At 48.8% G+C, this 19,335-nt stretch overlaps 1 protein-coding gene across 1 annotated transcript; it reads right to left on the reverse strand.

Annotated features, from left to right (window-relative positions):
- Positions 1 to 10,856: 10,856 nt before the first annotated feature.
- On the reverse strand, positions 10,857 to 17,807 carry LOC115086303 (E3 ubiquitin-protein ligase TRIM41-like). The gene is made up of 3 exons (XM_029592737.1): positions 17,284 to 17,807; positions 12,131 to 12,226; positions 10,857 to 11,672 (listed from the first exon to the last, which is right to left on the reverse strand). The coding sequence occupies exons 1-3, from the start codon at positions 17,695 to 17,697 to the stop codon at positions 11,418 to 11,420; spliced, it is 765 nt and encodes a 254-aa protein (XP_029448597.1). The 5' UTR covers positions 17,698 to 17,807; the 3' UTR covers positions 10,857 to 11,417.
- Positions 17,808 to 19,335: the final 1,528 nt, after the last annotated feature.

Genomic DNA, 19,335 nt, shown 5'->3' on the forward strand with positions numbered 1-19,335 from the left:
CTCCCTGCTTCAACGGCAGGGGAGAGAAAAACAACCAATAAGGCTGTTAACATAGTCTGGGTAAAACAAATAAGCATGGGTGTAGCTTGCTTATTGCGGCGGTTACTACCCCTACTACCCCTAACTAATCAAGCTAGATATTTCACTTGGATGCAGCTCCATCACTGCTCTCTACATTAATGGTGGGGGTGGAAGGGAAAAGAACCAAGAGCTAAGAGAAACAGATAAGTATGAGAGAAAAAATGTGTGAAGCTTGCTGGGCAGACTGGATGGGCCGTTTGGTCTTCTTCTGCCGTCATTTCTATGTTTCTATGTTTCATTTCTATGATCACTATTGCCAAGTGGCCCCACCACCGTTACCTCTCTCACCAAATCCTGTGCTCCACTGAGAATTAAATCTAAAATAGCTCCCTCTCTCATTGGTTCCTGAACCAATTGCTTCATGATGCACTCATTTATTACATCCAGGAACTTTGTCTCTTGCAAGTCCTGATGCCACATTTACCCAGTCAAAATTGGGGCAATTCAAATCTCACATTATTACTGTGCTGCCAAATTGGTTAGCTTCCCTTATATCTCTTAGCATTTCATTGTCCAGCTGATCATTTTGTCCAGGTGGATGGTAGTATACTCCTATCACTATACTCTTACACACACGAGATTTCTACCCATATAGATTCTACTGAGCATTTAGTCTCTTGCAGGATCTTTATCCTGTTGGACTCTATACCCTCCCGGACATAAAGTGCCACGCCCCCACCAAGTTGATCCTCCCTATCATTGCGATATAATTTGTACCCTGATATAGCACTGTCCCATTGGTTATCCTCCTTCCACCAGGTCTCGGTGATGCCAATTATGCCAATCTCATCATTTGCTGCTATACCCTCTAACTCTCCCATCTTACTTCTTAGTACTTCTGGCATTGGCATACAGACAGTTCAACGTGTGTTTTTTGTTTGTATTAACAACCTGCTTTTCAGTTGTTAGGGATAATTTGGAATCCTTTAGCTCAGGTTATTTTTTACTTATAGGCACATGGACTACTTTCCTTTTATTGGAACCTCTCTCTTGGTATGCCCTATCCTTCAAAGAAACAAGAGATTTCCCCCTTCTTCAAGTTTAAAACTGCTCTATCTCCTTTTTAAAAGTTAGCGCCCACAGCCTGGTTCCACTCTGGTTAAAGTGGAGCCCATCCCTTCGGAAGAGACTCCCCTTCCCCAAAAGGTTCCCCAGTTCCTTACAAAACTGAATCCCTCTTCCTTGCACCATCGTCTCATCCACGTATTGAGACTCTGGAGCTCTGCCTGCCTCTGGGGACCTGTGCATGGAACAGAAGCATTTCAGAGAATGCTACCCTGGAGGTTCTGGATTCAGCTTTCTATCTAAAATCCAATTTGGCTTCCAGAACCTCCCTGCCACATTTTTCCTATGTCGTTGGTACCCATATGTACCACGACAGCTGGCTCCTCCCCAGCACTGTCTAAAATCCTATCTAGGTGACATGCGAGGTCCGCCACCTTCTTCCAGTCAGGCAAATTACCAGGCAGTCCTCACGTCACTAGCCACCCAGCTATCTGCATTTTAATGATCAATCACCAATTATGATGACCGACCTAAATTTTCCCTCCCGGGAAGTTGCCCTGGGAGACTCGCCCTCAATGCGAGAGCACAACTCATCACCTGGAGAGCAGATCCTTGCTACAGGGGCTGTGGAGTTTGAAGCCTGGATCATGCCCTCTGACCTCTGGAGACCTAGCCCAGAGGCCTTTGGGTAAGATATTTTATGAGTCTTCCTGTCCTCTTGTGGAGCCAGAAGTGCAGGGGCTCTGGAAGCCTGGGAACACACCCTGTGACCTCTGGAGTCCTTGCCCTGGGGCTCCTGGATAGGATATGTAGATGAGGCTTCTGGTCCTCTTCTGGTGGAAGGGGTGCAGGCCTCTGGAAGCCTGGATCGCACCCTGTGACCTCTGGAGTCCTTGCCCTGTGGTTGCTGGATAGGATATGGTAGATGAGGCTTCTGGTCCTCTTCTGGTGGAAGGGGTGCAGGCCTCTGGAAGCCTGGATCGCACCCTGTGACCTCTGGAGTCCTTGCCCTGTGGCTGCTGAATAGGATATGTTGATGAGCCTTCCTGTCCTCTTCTGGTGGAAGAGGTGCAGGCCTCTGGAAGCCTGGATCACACCCTGAGACCTCTGGGCCTGGATCGCACCCTGTGACCTCTGGAGTCCTTGCCCTGTGGCTGCTGAATAGGATATGTTGATGAGCCTTCCTGTCCTCTTCTGGTGGAAGAGGTGCAGGCCTCTGGAAGCCTGGATCACACCCTGAGACCTCTGGAGCCCTTGCCCTGGGGCTGCTGGATAGGATATGTAGATGAGGCTTCCGGTCCTCTTCTGGTGGAAGGGGCGCAGGGCCTCTGGAAGCCTGGATCACACCCTGAGACCTCTGGAGTCCTTGCCCTGTGGCTGCTGGATAGGATATGTAGATGAGGCTTCCGGTCCTCTTCTGGTGGAAGGGGCGCAGGGCCTCTGGAAGCCTGGATCACACCCTGAGACCTCTGGAGTCCTTGCCCTGTGGCTGCTGGATAGGATATGTAGATGAGTCTTCCTGTCCTCTTCTGGTGGAAGGGGTGCAGGCCTCTGGAAGCCTGGATTGCTCGCTGTGACCTCTGGGCGTCCATGACCTGGGGCTGCTGGATAGGATATGTAGATGATACTTCCGGTCCTCTTCTGGTACAAGGGGTTCGGGCCTCTGGAAACCTGGATCGCATCCTGTGACCTCTGGAGTCCTTGCCCTGTGGCTGCTGGATAGGGTATGTAGATGAGCCTTCCTTACTTTTGGTGGAAGGGATTTGGGCCTCTGGAAGCCTGGATCATGCCCTGTGACCTCTGGAGTCCTTGCCCTGTGGCTGCTGGATAGGATATGTAGATGAGCCTTCCTTACTTTTGGTGGAAGGGGTTGGGGCCTCTGGAAGCCTGGATCATGCCCTGTGTCCTCTGGAGTCCTTGCCCTGTGACTGCTGGATAGGATATGAGGATGAGGCTTCTGGTCCTCTTCTGGTGGAAGGGGTGCAGGCCTCTGGAAGCCTGGATCGCACCCTGTGACTTCTGGAGTCCTTGCTCTGGGGCTGCTGGATAGGATATGTAGATGAGGCTTCTGGTCCTCTTCTGGTGGAAGGGGTGCAGGCCTCTGGAAGCCTGGATCGCACCCTGTGACCTCTGGAGTCCTTGCTCTGGGGCTGCTGGATAGGATATGTAGATGAGGCTTCTGGTCCTCTTCTGGTGGAAGGGGTACAGGCCTCTTGAAGCCTGGATCGCACCCTGTGACCTCTGGAGTCCTTGCCCTGTGGCTGCTGGATAGGATATGTAGATGAGGCTTCTGGTCCTCTTCTGGTGGAAGGAGTGAAGGCCTCTTGAAGCCTGGATCCCTCGCTGTGACCTTAAGGGTAATTAATGTTGTACTGGTCTGGTGATAACACCTGATGTGATGCTTAAACAAGTTCAAAGTAAGATATTCAGTTATATTCAGAGATAGAGATCCCGAGGGTGGTAAAACTGATTCTTCAAAAACTAGAGATCTAGGGGGCTTGGAGGTGCCTAATTTTCAAAACTGTTTGTGGCCTCTCTGTTGAAATCTTTAGAGGAAAGGCCTGGGGAATCTGCACTCAAACAGTGGCAGGAACTGAACAAGAATTGCTGGAGACGTTCCCTCAGTGGCTCCCTTTGCTTATTTGGTAGAGTGAGAGACCCGAGATGCTTGTCCAATCTATTCCCGATGTCACTAAAGATCTGGGACAAGGACGGATTGAGGAAAATATCAGCCCGGGGGATTTTTTTCAAAACTGACCCACAAGATATCTGTCTGACTCCCTTGTGGATTTTCCCTGCAGCAGTGTTTCAACATTTCCCAAAAGCTCGCCAAACTGACCCTTCATAGGTAGATCATGTGACCTGGAGCCTGGAAGATCTGAGCCAAAAAATCTCCAACATAAATGTCACATTTTTCCTAAATAACTAAGTCGTAGAATACACCCTAGACCAGAGGTGAGCAAACGGAGCTGCGGGCCCTCTTCCATCAATGCAATCAGTTGCCATCCGCCCGCGAGTCTGGTTCCTTCCCTCATAATTATATCTTGCATTCCTGACCTGGGATTAAAGTCCTTTGTCAACCAATCAGCTCATGAACCAGTTCCCAAGTAATGTGACCACCACACTGCCAGCCAGGGTCAGACACACACAGAGTCTCTCAGACACAGACTCTTGCCCTCAGTGTACGGGTGTGTGATAGAGAAAATGTGTGCATGGGTGTATTTCTGTGTCAGGGAGAAAGACACCCACAGCCTCACTCTCTCTCTGAAACACACATTCTGTCATTGTGCTCCTGCTGCTCATCTGCTCACACAGTGAGCACCTCTGCTTCAGTACTGACACAGGATTATCTAAAAAGGTTTTGCTCGCTGCCAGCACTCACCCTCTCCCTTTCTCACCCTCACTCCAGGAGACTCACTGTTTCCACAGCCAGTTGACCCTTTCAGGAGGAGAGCCCAGCCTGCAGACGCCTCCCCAGCATTGCATCGGCACTTCCTCTTGGCTCACTCCATCCCTTTTTGTGACTGTAGCTCGCCTCCCCTTCTCCATACCCCCCACCACCATTCCAGTGCATTCCCATTGACTGAGTGCTACAGAGTCTGCTGCTTTTATAGTTCCCCAGGCTCGGCACTGCCTTCCTACTCTGTTACAACAGGCCCTAAAACACCAATACACCTGATATTAGAATAACAGAACAAGCCAAGCTGTTACAGATCCCTACACTAGCAGAATACCTCATCTCAGTCACACATGCAGAATACACAGACCCTCACCAAATACAGAATAAAGAGACAATAAAGCTGAACTGGAAACATGCAAACAAAAACTGAATTGGAAACCATAACAAGACAGACTCCATATGCAGTGCAACAACAGAAAAACAGAATCATCACCATTCCTCATTAAACATCAAACAAAATCAAGATATGATAATAGTACAGCCATACTCATAAAAAGAATAAATATCTCAAAGCAGCTGATAATTAGAACATTGAATGATTAAAAATATATAGCACTGGAAAATTAAAACAAAAAACAATCAGTAAAGTATTTCAAACCAGCAGACACATCAAATGACACCCAATAATTAAAACTAAGGCTATAAAAAAATCCTCTGCTCTCCATACCTGGGAACGTTAGGCTCCAGTCACCCTCAGATTGTCATGGATTAGTCAGGGATAGGAGGTGAGCACAAACTTTCTCCTCTCTCTTATATATACACACTTTCTAACATATATGCTCATTCTCACCCAGACTCCCTTATATTTTCTCTCACACACACACGCTCACTGTTTTAAATAGTCCTATTGCTCACAAAAATGCTCATTGGCGTGCTCGATCTCTCTCACTCACATACGTGTTCACGGCTCACTCAGGCTTGCTCACACTCATGCTCTGGAAAACACAGTAAGCCTGACTATTATGCATTGCAACAATGGAAAAACAGAAACATCATTCCTCAAACAACATTAAGCAATAAAGTAAGAAATATAGAATATCATTCATAATATTAAAACAATACTAAAAAAAAGAATAAATATGTCAAGCAGGCAACATCCATCGAACATCAAGTAATTATCATAAGTTTTTTCTAATATTTCCCAAACATCAAATATTTCAAACAGCAGACACATGAAATAACCCCCCAAATTTAAAATAATTGGATTAAACATTTCTAACTCTCCAAACTTCCCTACACAGCTATAATGATGAAATAAATAATGCCAAAAAGAACTTCTATGCTAAGAAGATCCACCAGTACCATTTCAATCCTAGAGCTTTATTTGATTATGTCACCTCGCTTACCAATCTCACACCAAATATCATCCCAGAAGAAGAAGCCAAAACTAAATGCAAACAACTAGCAACGTTCTTCGATGACAAAGTCAACAAACTGATGACACATTTTCCCTCCATCCCTTACACACCCCAAAGCGATTATTCCGTACACACAAGTAACCTCTCCGCAAACCTTACAGTGTTTGAACACACGACGGCAATGGAAATTGAATCTTTACTCAAAAAAGCCAGACCCTCATCCCACCCCTCTGATACCATTCCTACAAAATTTCTCCTCACTGTCCGTGATTTAATAGCCCTTCCTATATCGAACATTATCAATGCATCCATTGATTCTGGTCTTGTACCAAACCCACTAAAACAAGCCACCCTTAAACCCACTTTAAAAAAACCTAAGCTTGACCCGTCTGACCTCGCCAATTACCGTCCCATCTCCAATCTCCCATTTATTGCCAATATCCTAGAAAAAACCATCAACCGCCAACTCAGTGACTACTTAGATGAACACCAGATCCTGTCTCCTTCCCAATATGGCTTTCGTAAACTACATAGCACAGAAACCCTTCTTCTGTCACTTTCTGATTACCTTATCAAAAGCCTTGATAATGGGCAATCCCATCTCCTAGCAATCCTAGATATTTCAGCTGCATTCGATTCGGTTAGCCATCAGACACTCCTTCAGCGACTTTGCGAGATCAGAATATCTGGCCTTGCTCACAACTGGTTTACCTCGTACCTTAGTAACCGAAATTATAAAGTCAAAATTGCCAACCACGAGTCTAAGGAAATTCCCCTGAGGCAAGGAGTTCCCCAAGGCTCCTCACTTTCATCCACACTATTTAACATTTATCTTTTACCCCTCTGCCATCTCCTCTCCAATCTTAAGCTTCCACACTATTTGTATGCCGATGATGTACAAATCCTCATTCCTATAACCGACTCCATTCCGAAAGCCCTTGACATTTGGGATGCCACTAACTTCAATCAATAACCTCTTAAATAGCATCCAACCTGCCCTTAATACTACAAAAACGGAACTCATGGTCATATCGCCTCCCACCCCCTTACATACTACGCCCACAACACCTAAAATCTTGCCACACACCCAATTTGCCCACCAAGTCCGGGACTTAGGAGTCACTCTTGATGACCATATGACTTTCAAAAAATGTATTAACGCAATTCTCAAAGAATGTTTTTTCAAGATCCATACACTCAAAAAACTCAAACCTCTACTTCACTTTTCTGACTTCCGCACTGTTTTACAAGCCATGGTCTTTTCTAAAATTGACTATTGTAACACACTTCTTTTAGGCTTACCTAAAAACTGCATCCAACCGTTACAAATCCTACAGAATACTGCAGCTCGAATCCTTACCAACACTACCTCAAAGGAACATATTACCCCTATTTTAAAGGGATTACACTGGCTCCCCATTCACTTTCGCATACAATACAAGACACTATCACTCATCCACAAAGCCCTCCACAATCCTGAAATGAAATGGCTCACTAACTCATTACAATTTCATACATCTAACAGACCAACTAGAATTCCATACCTTGCCACATTGCAGACCCCCTCTCCCAAACTATTTAACCTCGCGCCCTTTCCTTAGCTGGCCCCATATTATGGAATTCCATGCCCACTGAATTACGTCTTGAATTATCTCCTAAGATATTCAAACAAAAACTCAAGACATGGTTATTCCCTCGAGCCAACACATGATGCCTTCTCGCGTTTCTACTCCCCTCATCTGCCCTCTCTTCTCCCTTAATAAATATCCTCTTTCAATGTGCCACCCCATCTCGCTCCTCTGCTCTACCTTTGTACCCTAGATAAACCCTCAAGTAATCGCTAATTTTTGCTACTTTATTTATTTATTTATTTAACTTCTTTTTTTTTACTATACCGATACTCAAGACCAGGTCTTATCGTACCGGTTTACAATAGAACAGGGGGAAACCAATTAACATCTAGATCGAAAGTAAAGTTACATTAAACAGGGAGCGTAAAACATGGGAGAAGGAAGACAGGACAGATTTTAAACTGTAACAATTGGAGAGTGATAAATAAATTCAACAAAAAAACAATATATTAGTGATGCATAAAACAGAGATTTGTCCTAGGGGCATAACATGGTATGTCCAGAGGGAGGAGGAGAGGAGGGGAGGTGAGTGGGGGGGGGGGGGGATTATGGAGAGGTCGAGGTTTTCAGATTCTTTCTGAATGTTAGATGGCGTAAGTCTTGGGGAAGCGAATTCCAATGTAGTGGACCTGCAGTCGAAAGTGCTCGCTTGTGAGTGGAGTTGTGGACCGAGGATTTGTTGGGGGGGGGGGGCCTTGAGCGAACCTTTGTAGGCGGATCTGATCGGCCTTGCAGAAGAATGTAGTTCGAGAGGGAAGGTGAGTTGGAGTGTGGATTGCTGGTAGACGGATTTATGGATGATAGTGAGAGCTTTGAAAAGTATTCTATATTGGATGGGAAGCCAGTGTAAGATTTTTAAGCTTTTTTTTAGTATCTTAAAGATTTTTAAGATACTTGTGCCCTTTTCACCGTCCTTATGCTTTCCCTTAGTTGCATCGCCTTCCCCCGCCTCTTTCAAATATTATTTCTTCTACCCAGCCCCCCCCAGGTTTCCTCCTGCTAATTCAAGGTACATTTGTTACTACTATAATGTTGCTTTATTTAAGTTACAAGCCGTTAAGCCCGTTAAAACGAGCTACATCCCTCTGTCTCTCACCTCCCCCTCATTCTCTCTCCCCTCACTCTTCACCACCCCCTACCTCCCTCCCTCTCACCCACTCCTCCCTCTCCTCTCACTCAGTCCCTCCCTCCCACTCAGTCTCACTCACTCCCTCCCCTCTCCCTCCCTCTCACACACACTCAGTCCCTCCCCCTCAGTCCCACTCCCTCCCCCTCTCCCTCAGTCCCACTCCCTCCCTCAGGCCCACTCCCTCCCTCTCTCTCTCTCCCCCCTCACTCCCTCTCACTCAGTCCCACTCCCTCCCTCTCACTCAGTCCCACTCCCTCTCTCTCCTCCCCTCTCACTCAGTCCCTCCCTCTCTCTGTCAGTCCCTCCCTCTCTCTCTCCTCCCTCGCTGCCACCGCCGCTGCCACCCGCCGCCGCCGCCACTACCACCAGACGCCGCTACCACCGGACGCCGCCGCCGCCGCTGCCACTGGACGCCGCCATTTTGTTTCTTTTTTTCTGGCTCAGACCGACGTGCTCGCCCGCACATGTGCAGTAGAGCTGGTCTCTGCTGCGCATTTGCGGCACGTCGGTCCTCCTTCGTTTATTAGGTAGGATATCACTGTATTATCTCTTTTGCCTTATGTAAATGCCTGCAACTATTATGATATTGTTTTACGTATAACGCTCCGGCGTAAGATTTTTGTTCTCTGTACACCGACGCGATATCTCTGATGAACGGCGGTATATAAAAATCATTAAATAAATTAAATAAATAAATACCTGGGATGGGGAGCTCACAATCTTTACTTCTCTCCACCTCCCCAACAAACACACATGCTGTCACATACACAGGCTCCGTCACTCTTACACACACATACACACATAGTCTCAAGCTCTCACAGACACATACAGACCCTCTCAGTCTGTCAATCATACGCAGTCTCTCACACATACACAGGCTATGTTACTGTCTCACACACACACACACACACACACAGTCTCAAGCTCTCAGACACATACAGGCCCTCTCAAGTCTGTCAATCATACGCAGTCTCTCACACATACACAGGCTCTGTTACTGTCTCACACACACACACACACACAGTCTCAAGCTCTCAAACACATACAGGCCCTCTCAGTCTGTCAATCATACGCAGTCTCTCACACATACACAGGCTCTGTTGTACATTCATAAACATGCAGGTTCTCCTGCACACACACACACACACACACGTGCAGTCTCTCTCTCATACACACATATAGCTTTCAGGCCGCCCCCTTCTTCTGGCCTTCCCTTTCTCAGCTGTGGGATGGCAGTGCTGCTCCTCAATGCTGGAAGGAAGGTGGAAGAAGGTAACTGCTACACGCAGCTCCTGTAGGGTGGCCAATGTTTCCACAGACCTGAACTGGTCACTTGAGGACTGGGGGGAGAGGTCAGAAGGTGTCCTTCCCCTCCCTCTCATTTGCATATATGTGATCCCACTCCCCATGAACCATACTGAGGGCCCTCCAGTTCCTGATATTTTTGCTTTCTCCCTCACAAATGTCCATGTTCTTTCTCTCACACACATTCTCTCTCCCTCCTCACTTACACCCATGTTCTCAACTCTGTCACACACACACATACTCTCTCCCTCTCTCACACACACATTCTCTCTCCCTCCTCACTCATACCTATGATCTCATCTCTCTGTCACAAACACACACTCTCCCCCTCTCTCACACACACATTCTCTCTCACTCACTCTCACCTATGTTCTCATCACTCTGTCACACACACACATACTCTCTCTCCCTCTCTCATACACATAAATTTCTCTCCCACTTTCTCCCACTCACATACATGCTCTCTCACTCTCTCATATACACATAGCCCGCCCTCCTCATTTTTTTCCTGACTGGGGCACTACCAATGTCCCAACAAACAGGAATGGGGAGAGAGGGGCAGGGGAAGCTCAAGAACGGAGAAGTACTCCCCTCACCCCCCAGCAAAGGGGCAACTTTATCTGGAGGGAGGTCAGAGCTGGACTCTAGATAGGAGGACAGTGGTGCACAGGTCGATTGCATCATAGCAAGGCCCCGTGTGTAGTTAGCAGGCAATAGCACAGTTGTGGCACAAGCAGGGACTCGCATGGCCTGAGAGGACATCTCCATCACCTGCACGGTGGGGAGGAGAGGGTCTCTCTTTGGGCCACCTCCATGCAGGACCTCTTCACAGCAGGAAGCTGGAAAAATCACCTGATCAGAGCGACCGGCCCTACGGGGGCTGCCCGATCCCACGACAGGCCAACCCGCCCCTGATCTGGGATCCTACAGAGGAAAGTCAGGAGTTACTGGAAGATGCTCCCTCTGTCTCTGATTTGTTATAATAAATCCTCTGTGCCAGGACTTACGTCCCAGCTTTCCAAGTGTTGGGACAGGCTGGGGCTTTCAAGACTTGGCTTATTCTTCCAGGGGAGGAAGATTTACACTTTACACAATTGTCTGCAAAATATCAGCAGCCAACCACTGATTGCTCCCGTTCTATTCAGATTTGCTGTTTCTTAAATCAAAAGGAGCATTTTTAAGTGGATGAAAATTCTCCTGAGTGAATGCAGCCAAGACCCAGATCTAATTCCTGATCTTACACAATTATAATATCAAGTAATCCTGAAAATCTCCCTGTCTGCACCTATGCACATAATTATTCCTACCTCAGATTCCCACTGATTTATCTGATGTGTTTAGCCTGCCTTATGTATCACTACAGCTGATATTCACAGGGAAATGATTATTTTAGGGTTTTTATACTGTAAGTGAATCCCAGCAGCCCTCATGGCAGATCTGTAACTTCCTTAGAAATCTCTCTGAGCTGTCACCTTCAGTAACTCTGCCGCTGGCTGCTGACTCTTCTCCTCTATCTCGGAGATCAGGAGCTTGATGGAGGAGCTTTGCTCTTCTAGCCGGGTCACATTTTCCCCGATTCTCTGCAGAATCTTCTTCTCTTCCTCCTCCAGTCTGGAGAGAAGGATTCGCTTCTCCTCAGTCAGAAACCGCTGCATCTCCTCAAAGTCAGACTCAACCCTCCGTCTCTCGATCTCTGTCTGGCTCTGCATGGAACAAAGAGATGGAAATCTCAGTAACACGGCCCTGGTTTAGGTGCTCAGAGCTCTGGATGCAGCTCCTGCAATGAACAAGGAATCTCTGCTGTTCCCAGAGCCCTCCTGAGCTTTGTGTCACCCGAGGATCCACCACCAGAAACTGCGTCACAGCTCTCAGGAGTCAATCAAAAGCTGCAAATATCAAATGCTTACATCAGAGGAAAGTTACCTCTCACCTCACACGTGGTTAAGGGGTAAATGTACATCCTGGAGTGCAACTGGTTAAAAAGCATCAGGGCCGAGCTATCCCTGGCCTCTGAGGGAGAGAGAAGAAATGATCCCCAATCTGCCTGTCCTCAGCTAATAAGCACCAGAAATACTCCCAGCCCCTCTGTAACAAGGCAGATGGGATCCTAGGATCCTCTGATTGATCTGGTTCAGGGCACTGATGAGACACAGACACCCACCCTCAGCTCCTCAGCTTTCCTCTCCTCACTGGATTTAAGCTTCAGAAGATCTTCCAGCTCCTTTCTCAGAGGCTCCAACTGCTTTTGGATTTTATTCTGTGAACAATAAACATCTTTGGTTTGAATTTCAATATTATTTTTAAGAACAGATTTTCCACATAAAGAATACATGTGAGATAACATCGCCAGTTTAGATAATCTTTAAAAAGCAGACTGATTTATGAATGTGATAATTAATAATAAAGATACTGACACTCACCTTGTATTCCTGCACTGCCTCCTGTATGGGGATCACAGTGTGAGATCTGTGACCCCGGGACACACTGTGATAATAAAGATACTGACACACACCTTGTATTCCTGCACTGCCTCCTGTATGGGGATCACAGGTGTGAGATCTGTGACCCCGGGACACACTGTGATAATAAAGATACTGACACTACACCTTGTATTCCTGCACAGCCTCCTGTATGGGGATCACAGTGTGAGATCTGTGACCCCGGGACACACTGTGATAATAAAGATACTGACACACACCTTGTATTCCTGCACAGCCTCCTGTATGGGGATCACGGTGTGAGATCTGTGACCCCGGGACACACTGTGATAATAAAGATACTGACACACACCTTGTATTCCTGCACAGCCTCCTGTATGGGGATCACAGGTGTGAGATCTGTGACCCCGGGACACACTGTGATAATAAAGATACTGACACACACCTTGTATTCCTGCACAGCCTCCTGTATGGGGATCACAGGTGTGAGATCTGTGACCCCGGGACACACTGTGATAATAAAGATACTGACACACACCTTGTATTCCTGCACAGCCTCCTGTATGGGGATCACAGGTGTGAGATCTGTGAGCCCCGGGACACACTGTGATAATAAAGATACTGACACACACCTTGTATTCCTGCACAGCCTCCTGTATGGGGATCACGGTGTGAGATCTGTGACCCCGGGACACACTGTGATAATAAAGATACTGACACACACCTTGTATTCCTGCACAGCCTCCTGTATGGGGATCACAGTGTGAGATCTGTGACCCCGGGACACACTGTGATAATAAAGATACTGACACACACCTTGTATTCCTGCACAGCCTCCTGTATGGGGATCACAGTGTGAGATCTGTGACCCCGGGACTCACTGTGATAATAAAGATACTGACACTCACCTTGTATTCCTGCACAGCCTCCTGTATGGGGATCACAGTGTGAGATCTGTGACCCCGGGACACACTGTGATAATAAAGATACTGACACACACCTTGTATTCCTGCACAGCCTCCTGTATGGGGATCACGGTGTGAGATCTGTGACCCCGGGACACACTGTGATAATAAAGATACTGACACACACCTTGTATTCCTGCACAGCCTCCTGTATGGGGGTCACAGGTGTGAGGTCTGTGACCCGGGACACACTGTGATAATAAAGATACTGACACACACCTTGTATTCCTGCACAGCCTCCTGTATGGGGATCACGGTGTGAGATCTGTGACCCCGGGACACACTGTGATAATAAAGATACTGACACACACCTTGTATTCCTGCACAGCCTCCTGTATGGGGATCACGGTGTGAGATCTGTGACCCCGGGACACACTGTGATAATAAAGATACTGACACACACCTTGTATTCCTGCACAGCCTCCTGTATGGGGATCACGGTGTGAGATCTGTGACCCCGGGACACACTGTGATAATAAAGATACTGACACTCACCTTGTATTCCTGCACAGCCTCCTGTATGGGGATCACAGTGTGAGATCTGTGACCCCGGGACACACTGTGATAATAAAGATACTGACACACACCTTGTATTCCTGCACAGCCTCCTGTATGGGGATCACAGTGTGAGATCTGTGACCCCGGGACACACTGTGATAATAAAGATACTGACACTCACCTTGTATTCCTGCACAGCCTCCTGTATGGGGATCACAGTGTGAGATCTGTGACCCCGGGACTCACTGTGATAATAAAGATACTGACACTCACCTTGTATTCCTGCACTGCCTCCTGTATGGGGATCACGGTGTGAGATCTGTGACCCCGGGACACACTGTGATAATAAAGATACTGACACACACCTTGTATTCCTGCACAGCCTCCTGTATGGGGATCACAGGTGTGAGATCTGTGACCCCGGGACACACTGTGATAATAAAGATACTGACACACACCTTGTATTCCTGCACATGCCTCCTGTATGGGGATCACGGTGTGAGATCTGTGACCCCGGGACACACTGTGATAATAAAGATACTGACACACACCTTGTATTCCTGCACAGCCTCCTGTATGGGGATCACAGTGTGAGATCTGTGACCCCGGGACACACTGTGATAATAAAGATACTGACACACACCTTGTATTCCTGCACAGCCTCCTGTATGGGGATCACAGTGTGAGATCTGTGACCCCGGGACACACTGTGATAATAAAGATACTGACACACACCTTGTATTCCTGCACAGCCTCCTGTATGGGGGATCACAGGTGTGAGATCTGTGACCCCGGGACACACTGTGATAATAAAGATACTGACACACACCTTGTATTCCTGCACAGCCTCCTGTATGGGGATCACGGTGTGAGATCTGTGACCCCGGGACACACTGTGATAATAAAGATACTGACACACACCTTGTATTCCTGCACAGCCTCCTGTATGGGGATCACAGGTGTGAGATCTGTGACCCCGGGACACACTGTGATAATAAAGATACTGACACACACCTTGTATTCCTGCACAGCCTCCTGTATGGGGATCACGGTGTGAGATCTGTGACCCCGGGACACACTGTGATAATAAAGATACTGACACACACCTTGTATTCCTGCACAGCCTCCTGTATGGGGGATCACGGTGTGAGATCTGTGACCCCGGGACACACTGTGATAATAAAGATACTGACACACACCTTGTATTCCTGCACAGCCTCCTGTATGGGGATCACGGTGTGAGATCTGTGACCCCGGGACACACTGTGATAATAAAGATACTGACACACACCTTGTATTCCTGCACAGCCTCCTGTATGGGGATCACAGGTGTGAGATCTGTGACCCCGGGACACACTGTGATAATAAAGATACTGACACACACCTTGTATTCCTGCACAGCCTCCTGTATGGGGATCACAGTGTGAGATCTGTGGCCCCGGGACACACTGTGATAATAAAGATACTGACACACACCTTGTATTCCTGCACAGCCTCCTGTATGGGGGATCACAGTGTGAGATCTGTGACCCCGGGACACACTGTGATAATAAAGATACTGACACACACCTTGTATTCCTGCACAGCCTCCTGTATGGGGATCACAGTGTGAGATCTGTGACCCCGGGACACACTGTGATAATAAAGATACTGACACACACCTTGTATTCCTGCACAGCCTCCTGTATGGGGGTCACAGTGTGAGATCTGTGACCCCGGGACACACTGTGATAATAAAGATACTGACACACACCTTGTATTCCTGCACAGCCTCCTGTATGGGGATCACAGTGTGAGATCTGTGACCCCGGGACACACTGTGATAATAAAGATACTGACACACACCTTGTATTCCTGCACAGCCTCCTGTATGGGGATCACAGTGTGAGATCTGTGACCCCGGGACACACTGTGATAATAAAGATACTGACACACACCTTGTATTCCTGCACAGCCTCCTGTATGGGGATCACAGGTGTGAGATCTGTGACCCCGGGACACACTGTGATAATAAAGATACTGACACACACCTTGTATTCCTGCACAGCCTCCTGTATGGGGATCACAGGTGTGAGATCTGTGACCCCGGGACACACTGTGATAATAAAGATACTGACACACACCTTGTATTCCTGCACAGCCTCCTGTATGGGGATCACAGGTGTGAGATCTGTGACCCCGGGACACACTGTGATAATAAAGATACTGACACACACCTTGTATTCCTGCACAGCCTCCTGTATGGGGGATCACAGGTGTGAGATCTGTGACCCCGGGACACACTGTGATAATAAAGATACTGACACACACCTTGTATTCCTGCACAGCCTCCTGTATGGGGATCACAGTGTGAGATCTGTGACCCCGGGACACACTGTGATAATAAAGATACTGACACTCACCTTGTATTCCTGCACATGCCTCCTGTATGGGGATCACAGTGTGAGATCTGTGACCCCGGGACACACTGTGATAATAAAGATACTGACACACACCTTGTATTCCTGCACAGCCTCCTGTATGGGGATCACAGTGTGAGATCTGTGACCCGGGACACACTGTGATAATAAGATACTGACACACACCTTGTATTCCTGCACAGCCTCCTGTATGGGGATCAGGGTGTGAGATCTGTGACCCTGGGACACACTGTGATAATAAAGATACTGACACACACCTTGTATTCCTGCACAGCCTCCTCTATGGGGATCACAGTGTGAGATCTGTGACCCCCGGACACACTGTGATAATAAAGATACTGACACACACCTTGTATTCCTGCACAGCCTCCTGTATGGGGATCACAGTGTGAGATCTGTGACCCCGGGACACACTGTGATAATAAAGATACTGACACTCACCTTGTATTCCTGCACAGCCTCCTGTATGGGGGTCACAGTGTGAGATCTGTGACCCTGGGACACACTGTGATAATAAAGATACTGACACTCACCTTGTATTCCTGCACAGCCTCCTGTATGGGGATCAGGGTGTGAGATCTGTGACCCCGGGATACACTGTGATAATAAAGATACTGACACACACCTTGTATTCCTGCACAGCCTCCTGTATGGGGATCAGGGTGTGAGATCTGTGACCCCGGGATACACTGTGATAATAAAGATACTGACACACACTTTGTATTCCTGCACAGCCTCCTGTATGGGGATCACAGTGTGAGATCTGTGACCCCGGGACACACTGTGATAATAAAGATACTGACACTCACCTTGTATTCCTGCACAGCCTCCTGTATGGGGATCACAGTGTGAGATCTGTGACCCCTGGACACACTGTGATAATAAAGATACTGACACACACCTTGTATTCCTGCACAGCCTCCTGTATGGGGATCACAGTGTGAGATCTGTGACCCCGGGACACACTGTGATAATAAAGATACTGACACTCACCTTGTATTCCTGCACAGCCTCTTGTATGGGGGTCACAGTGTGATATCTGTGGTCCCGGGACTCTCTACAAATAACACAGATTGGTCTCTGATCCTCTTCACAGAACAGCTTCAGCTTCTCCTCGTGCTCCTCACACAGATTCTCCTCTTTCTGTCTCACTGAGCTCTCAGAAAGCTTTTTCACCATTTCTGTCACATTTGCCAGCTTCCTGTTAGTCCTGAGGTTCCTCTGCTGGAAGGTTTTCCTGCACTGGGGACAGGGGAGGTTTGTGTCTCTCCCCTCCCAGGTCTGAGTGATACAGGAGCGGCAGAAGTTGTGTCCACAGTCTAAGGTCACCGGATCTGTAAAATAATCCAAACAGATGGGGCAGGAAGCTTCATCTCGTAGACTCTCAGTGAGGTTTGCAGCAGCCATGGCTCTTGCAGGATAGAAAAGTAAGCTTTCGGTTTCACTTTCTTGTGCTGACCCGTGATTTCTTTATCAGTAGGGAGTGTCTCTCTGGGACAGGAGGTTTATAGCTTTCTGCTTTTCTGTACTTGTTTTTGTTAGGAATTGTTGACCCTTGGCCCGAGGTGGGGTTGATGCTACCTCAGGGGTTGGTCCCCGCAGGTCCCCGCCGTCGGGAGGCGAGGCCGGGAACAGAGGCAGACAGGGACTTCGCCAGTACCGGCCCTCGTTCCCCGCAGGTTGAGCCTTTGGGTGCCGGGGCGGCTGGTCTTAGGTGCTCCTCTGTGTGGCTGGTCCCGGAGAGAGGAGGCGTCTGGAAGGAGAGAGGGTCAGAGAGTGAAGGTTCATTCCAAGACCGAGATACTCTCGGGGGGAGAGGGAGAGAAAGCCTCAAGGGGTGAAATGCTACCGCAGTTCTGAAGACAGTAAAGCAGGACCGCGTGGGACAGGCCCTGAGGAGAGGAAGTGCAGGAGCAGAGGCTTGAACAGTGGTAATGCTGAAGCAGGACTAGAGCGGGGGGAGCGCAGAGACAGGGACCTAGATGTAGAAGTGCTGAGCCAGGCCCCGAGGAGCGGGAAGCACAGAGACAGGGTCCCAGATGTAGAACCAATGAGCCAGGCCCCGAGGAGCGGGAAGCACAGAGACAGGGTCCCAGATGTAGAACCAATGAGCCAGGCCCCGAGGAGCAGGAAGCACAGAGACAGGGTCTCAGATGTAGCAGCGCTGAGCCAGGCCCCGAGGAGCAGGAAGCACAGAGACAGGGTCCCAGATGTAGAAGCACTGAGCAAGGCACCGAGGAACGGGAAGCGCAGAGACAGGGTCCCAGATGTAGCAGCGCTGAGCCAGGGCCCGAGGAGCAGGAAGCACAGAGACAGGGTCCCAGATGTAGAAGCGCTGAGCCAGGCCCCGAGGAGCAGGAAGCACAGAGACAGGGTCCCAGATGTAGAAGCGCTGAGCCAGGCCCCGAGGAGCGGGAAGCAGAGAGACAGGGTCCCAGATGTAGAAGCGCTGAGCCAGGCCCCGAGGAGCGGGAAGCACAGAGACAGGGTCCCAGATGTAGAAGCGCTGAGCCAGGCCCCGAGGAGCAGGAAGTGCAGAGACAGGGTCCCAGATGTAGAAGCGCTGAGCCAGGCCCCGAGGAGCAGGAAGTGCAGAGACAGGGTCCCAGATGTAGAAGCACTGAGCAAGGCACCGAGGAACGGGAAGCGCAGAGACAGGGTCCCAGATGTAGGAGCGCTGAGCCAGGCCCTGAGGAGCAGGAAGTGCAGAGACAGGGTCCCAGATGTAGAAGCACTGAGCCAGGCCCCGAGGAGCAGGAAGTGCAGAGACAGGGTCCCAAGTGTAGAAGCGCTGAGCCAGGCCCCGAGGAGCGGGAAGCACAGAGACAGGGTCCCAGATGTAGAAGCGCTGAGCCAGGCCCCGAGCAGCGGGAAGCACAGAGACAGGGTCCCAGGTGTAGAACCACTGATCCAGGCCCCGAGGAGCGGGAAGCACAGAGACAGGGTCCCAGGTGTAGAAGCGCTGAGCCAGGCCCCGAGGAGTGGGAAGCACAGAGACAGGGTCCCAGATGTAGAAGCACTGAGCCAGGCCCCGAGGAGCGGGAA

This window comes from Rhinatrema bivittatum, chromosome 2, assembly GCF_901001135.1.
Source record: "Rhinatrema bivittatum chromosome 2, aRhiBiv1.1, whole genome shotgun sequence".
Taxonomy (NCBI): Eukaryota; Metazoa; Chordata; class Amphibia; order Gymnophiona; family Rhinatrematidae; genus Rhinatrema; species Rhinatrema bivittatum.

Excerpts from the sequence above, each read along its gene's own strand:
- LOC115086303 (XM_029592737.1), bottom strand. The coding sequence starts at position 17,697 with ATGGCTGCTGCAAACCTCACTGAGAGTCTACGAGATGAAGCTTCCTGC. Across the intron at positions 12,227-17,283 it reads AGGCTGTGCAGGAATACAAG|AATAAAATCCAAAAGCAGTT; the intron begins GTGAGTGTCAGT and ends TATTGTTCACAG. Across the intron at positions 11,673-12,130 it reads GGAAAGCTGAGGAGCTGAGG|AGCCAGACAGAGATCGAGAG; the intron begins GTGGGTGTCTGT and ends TGTTCCATGCAG.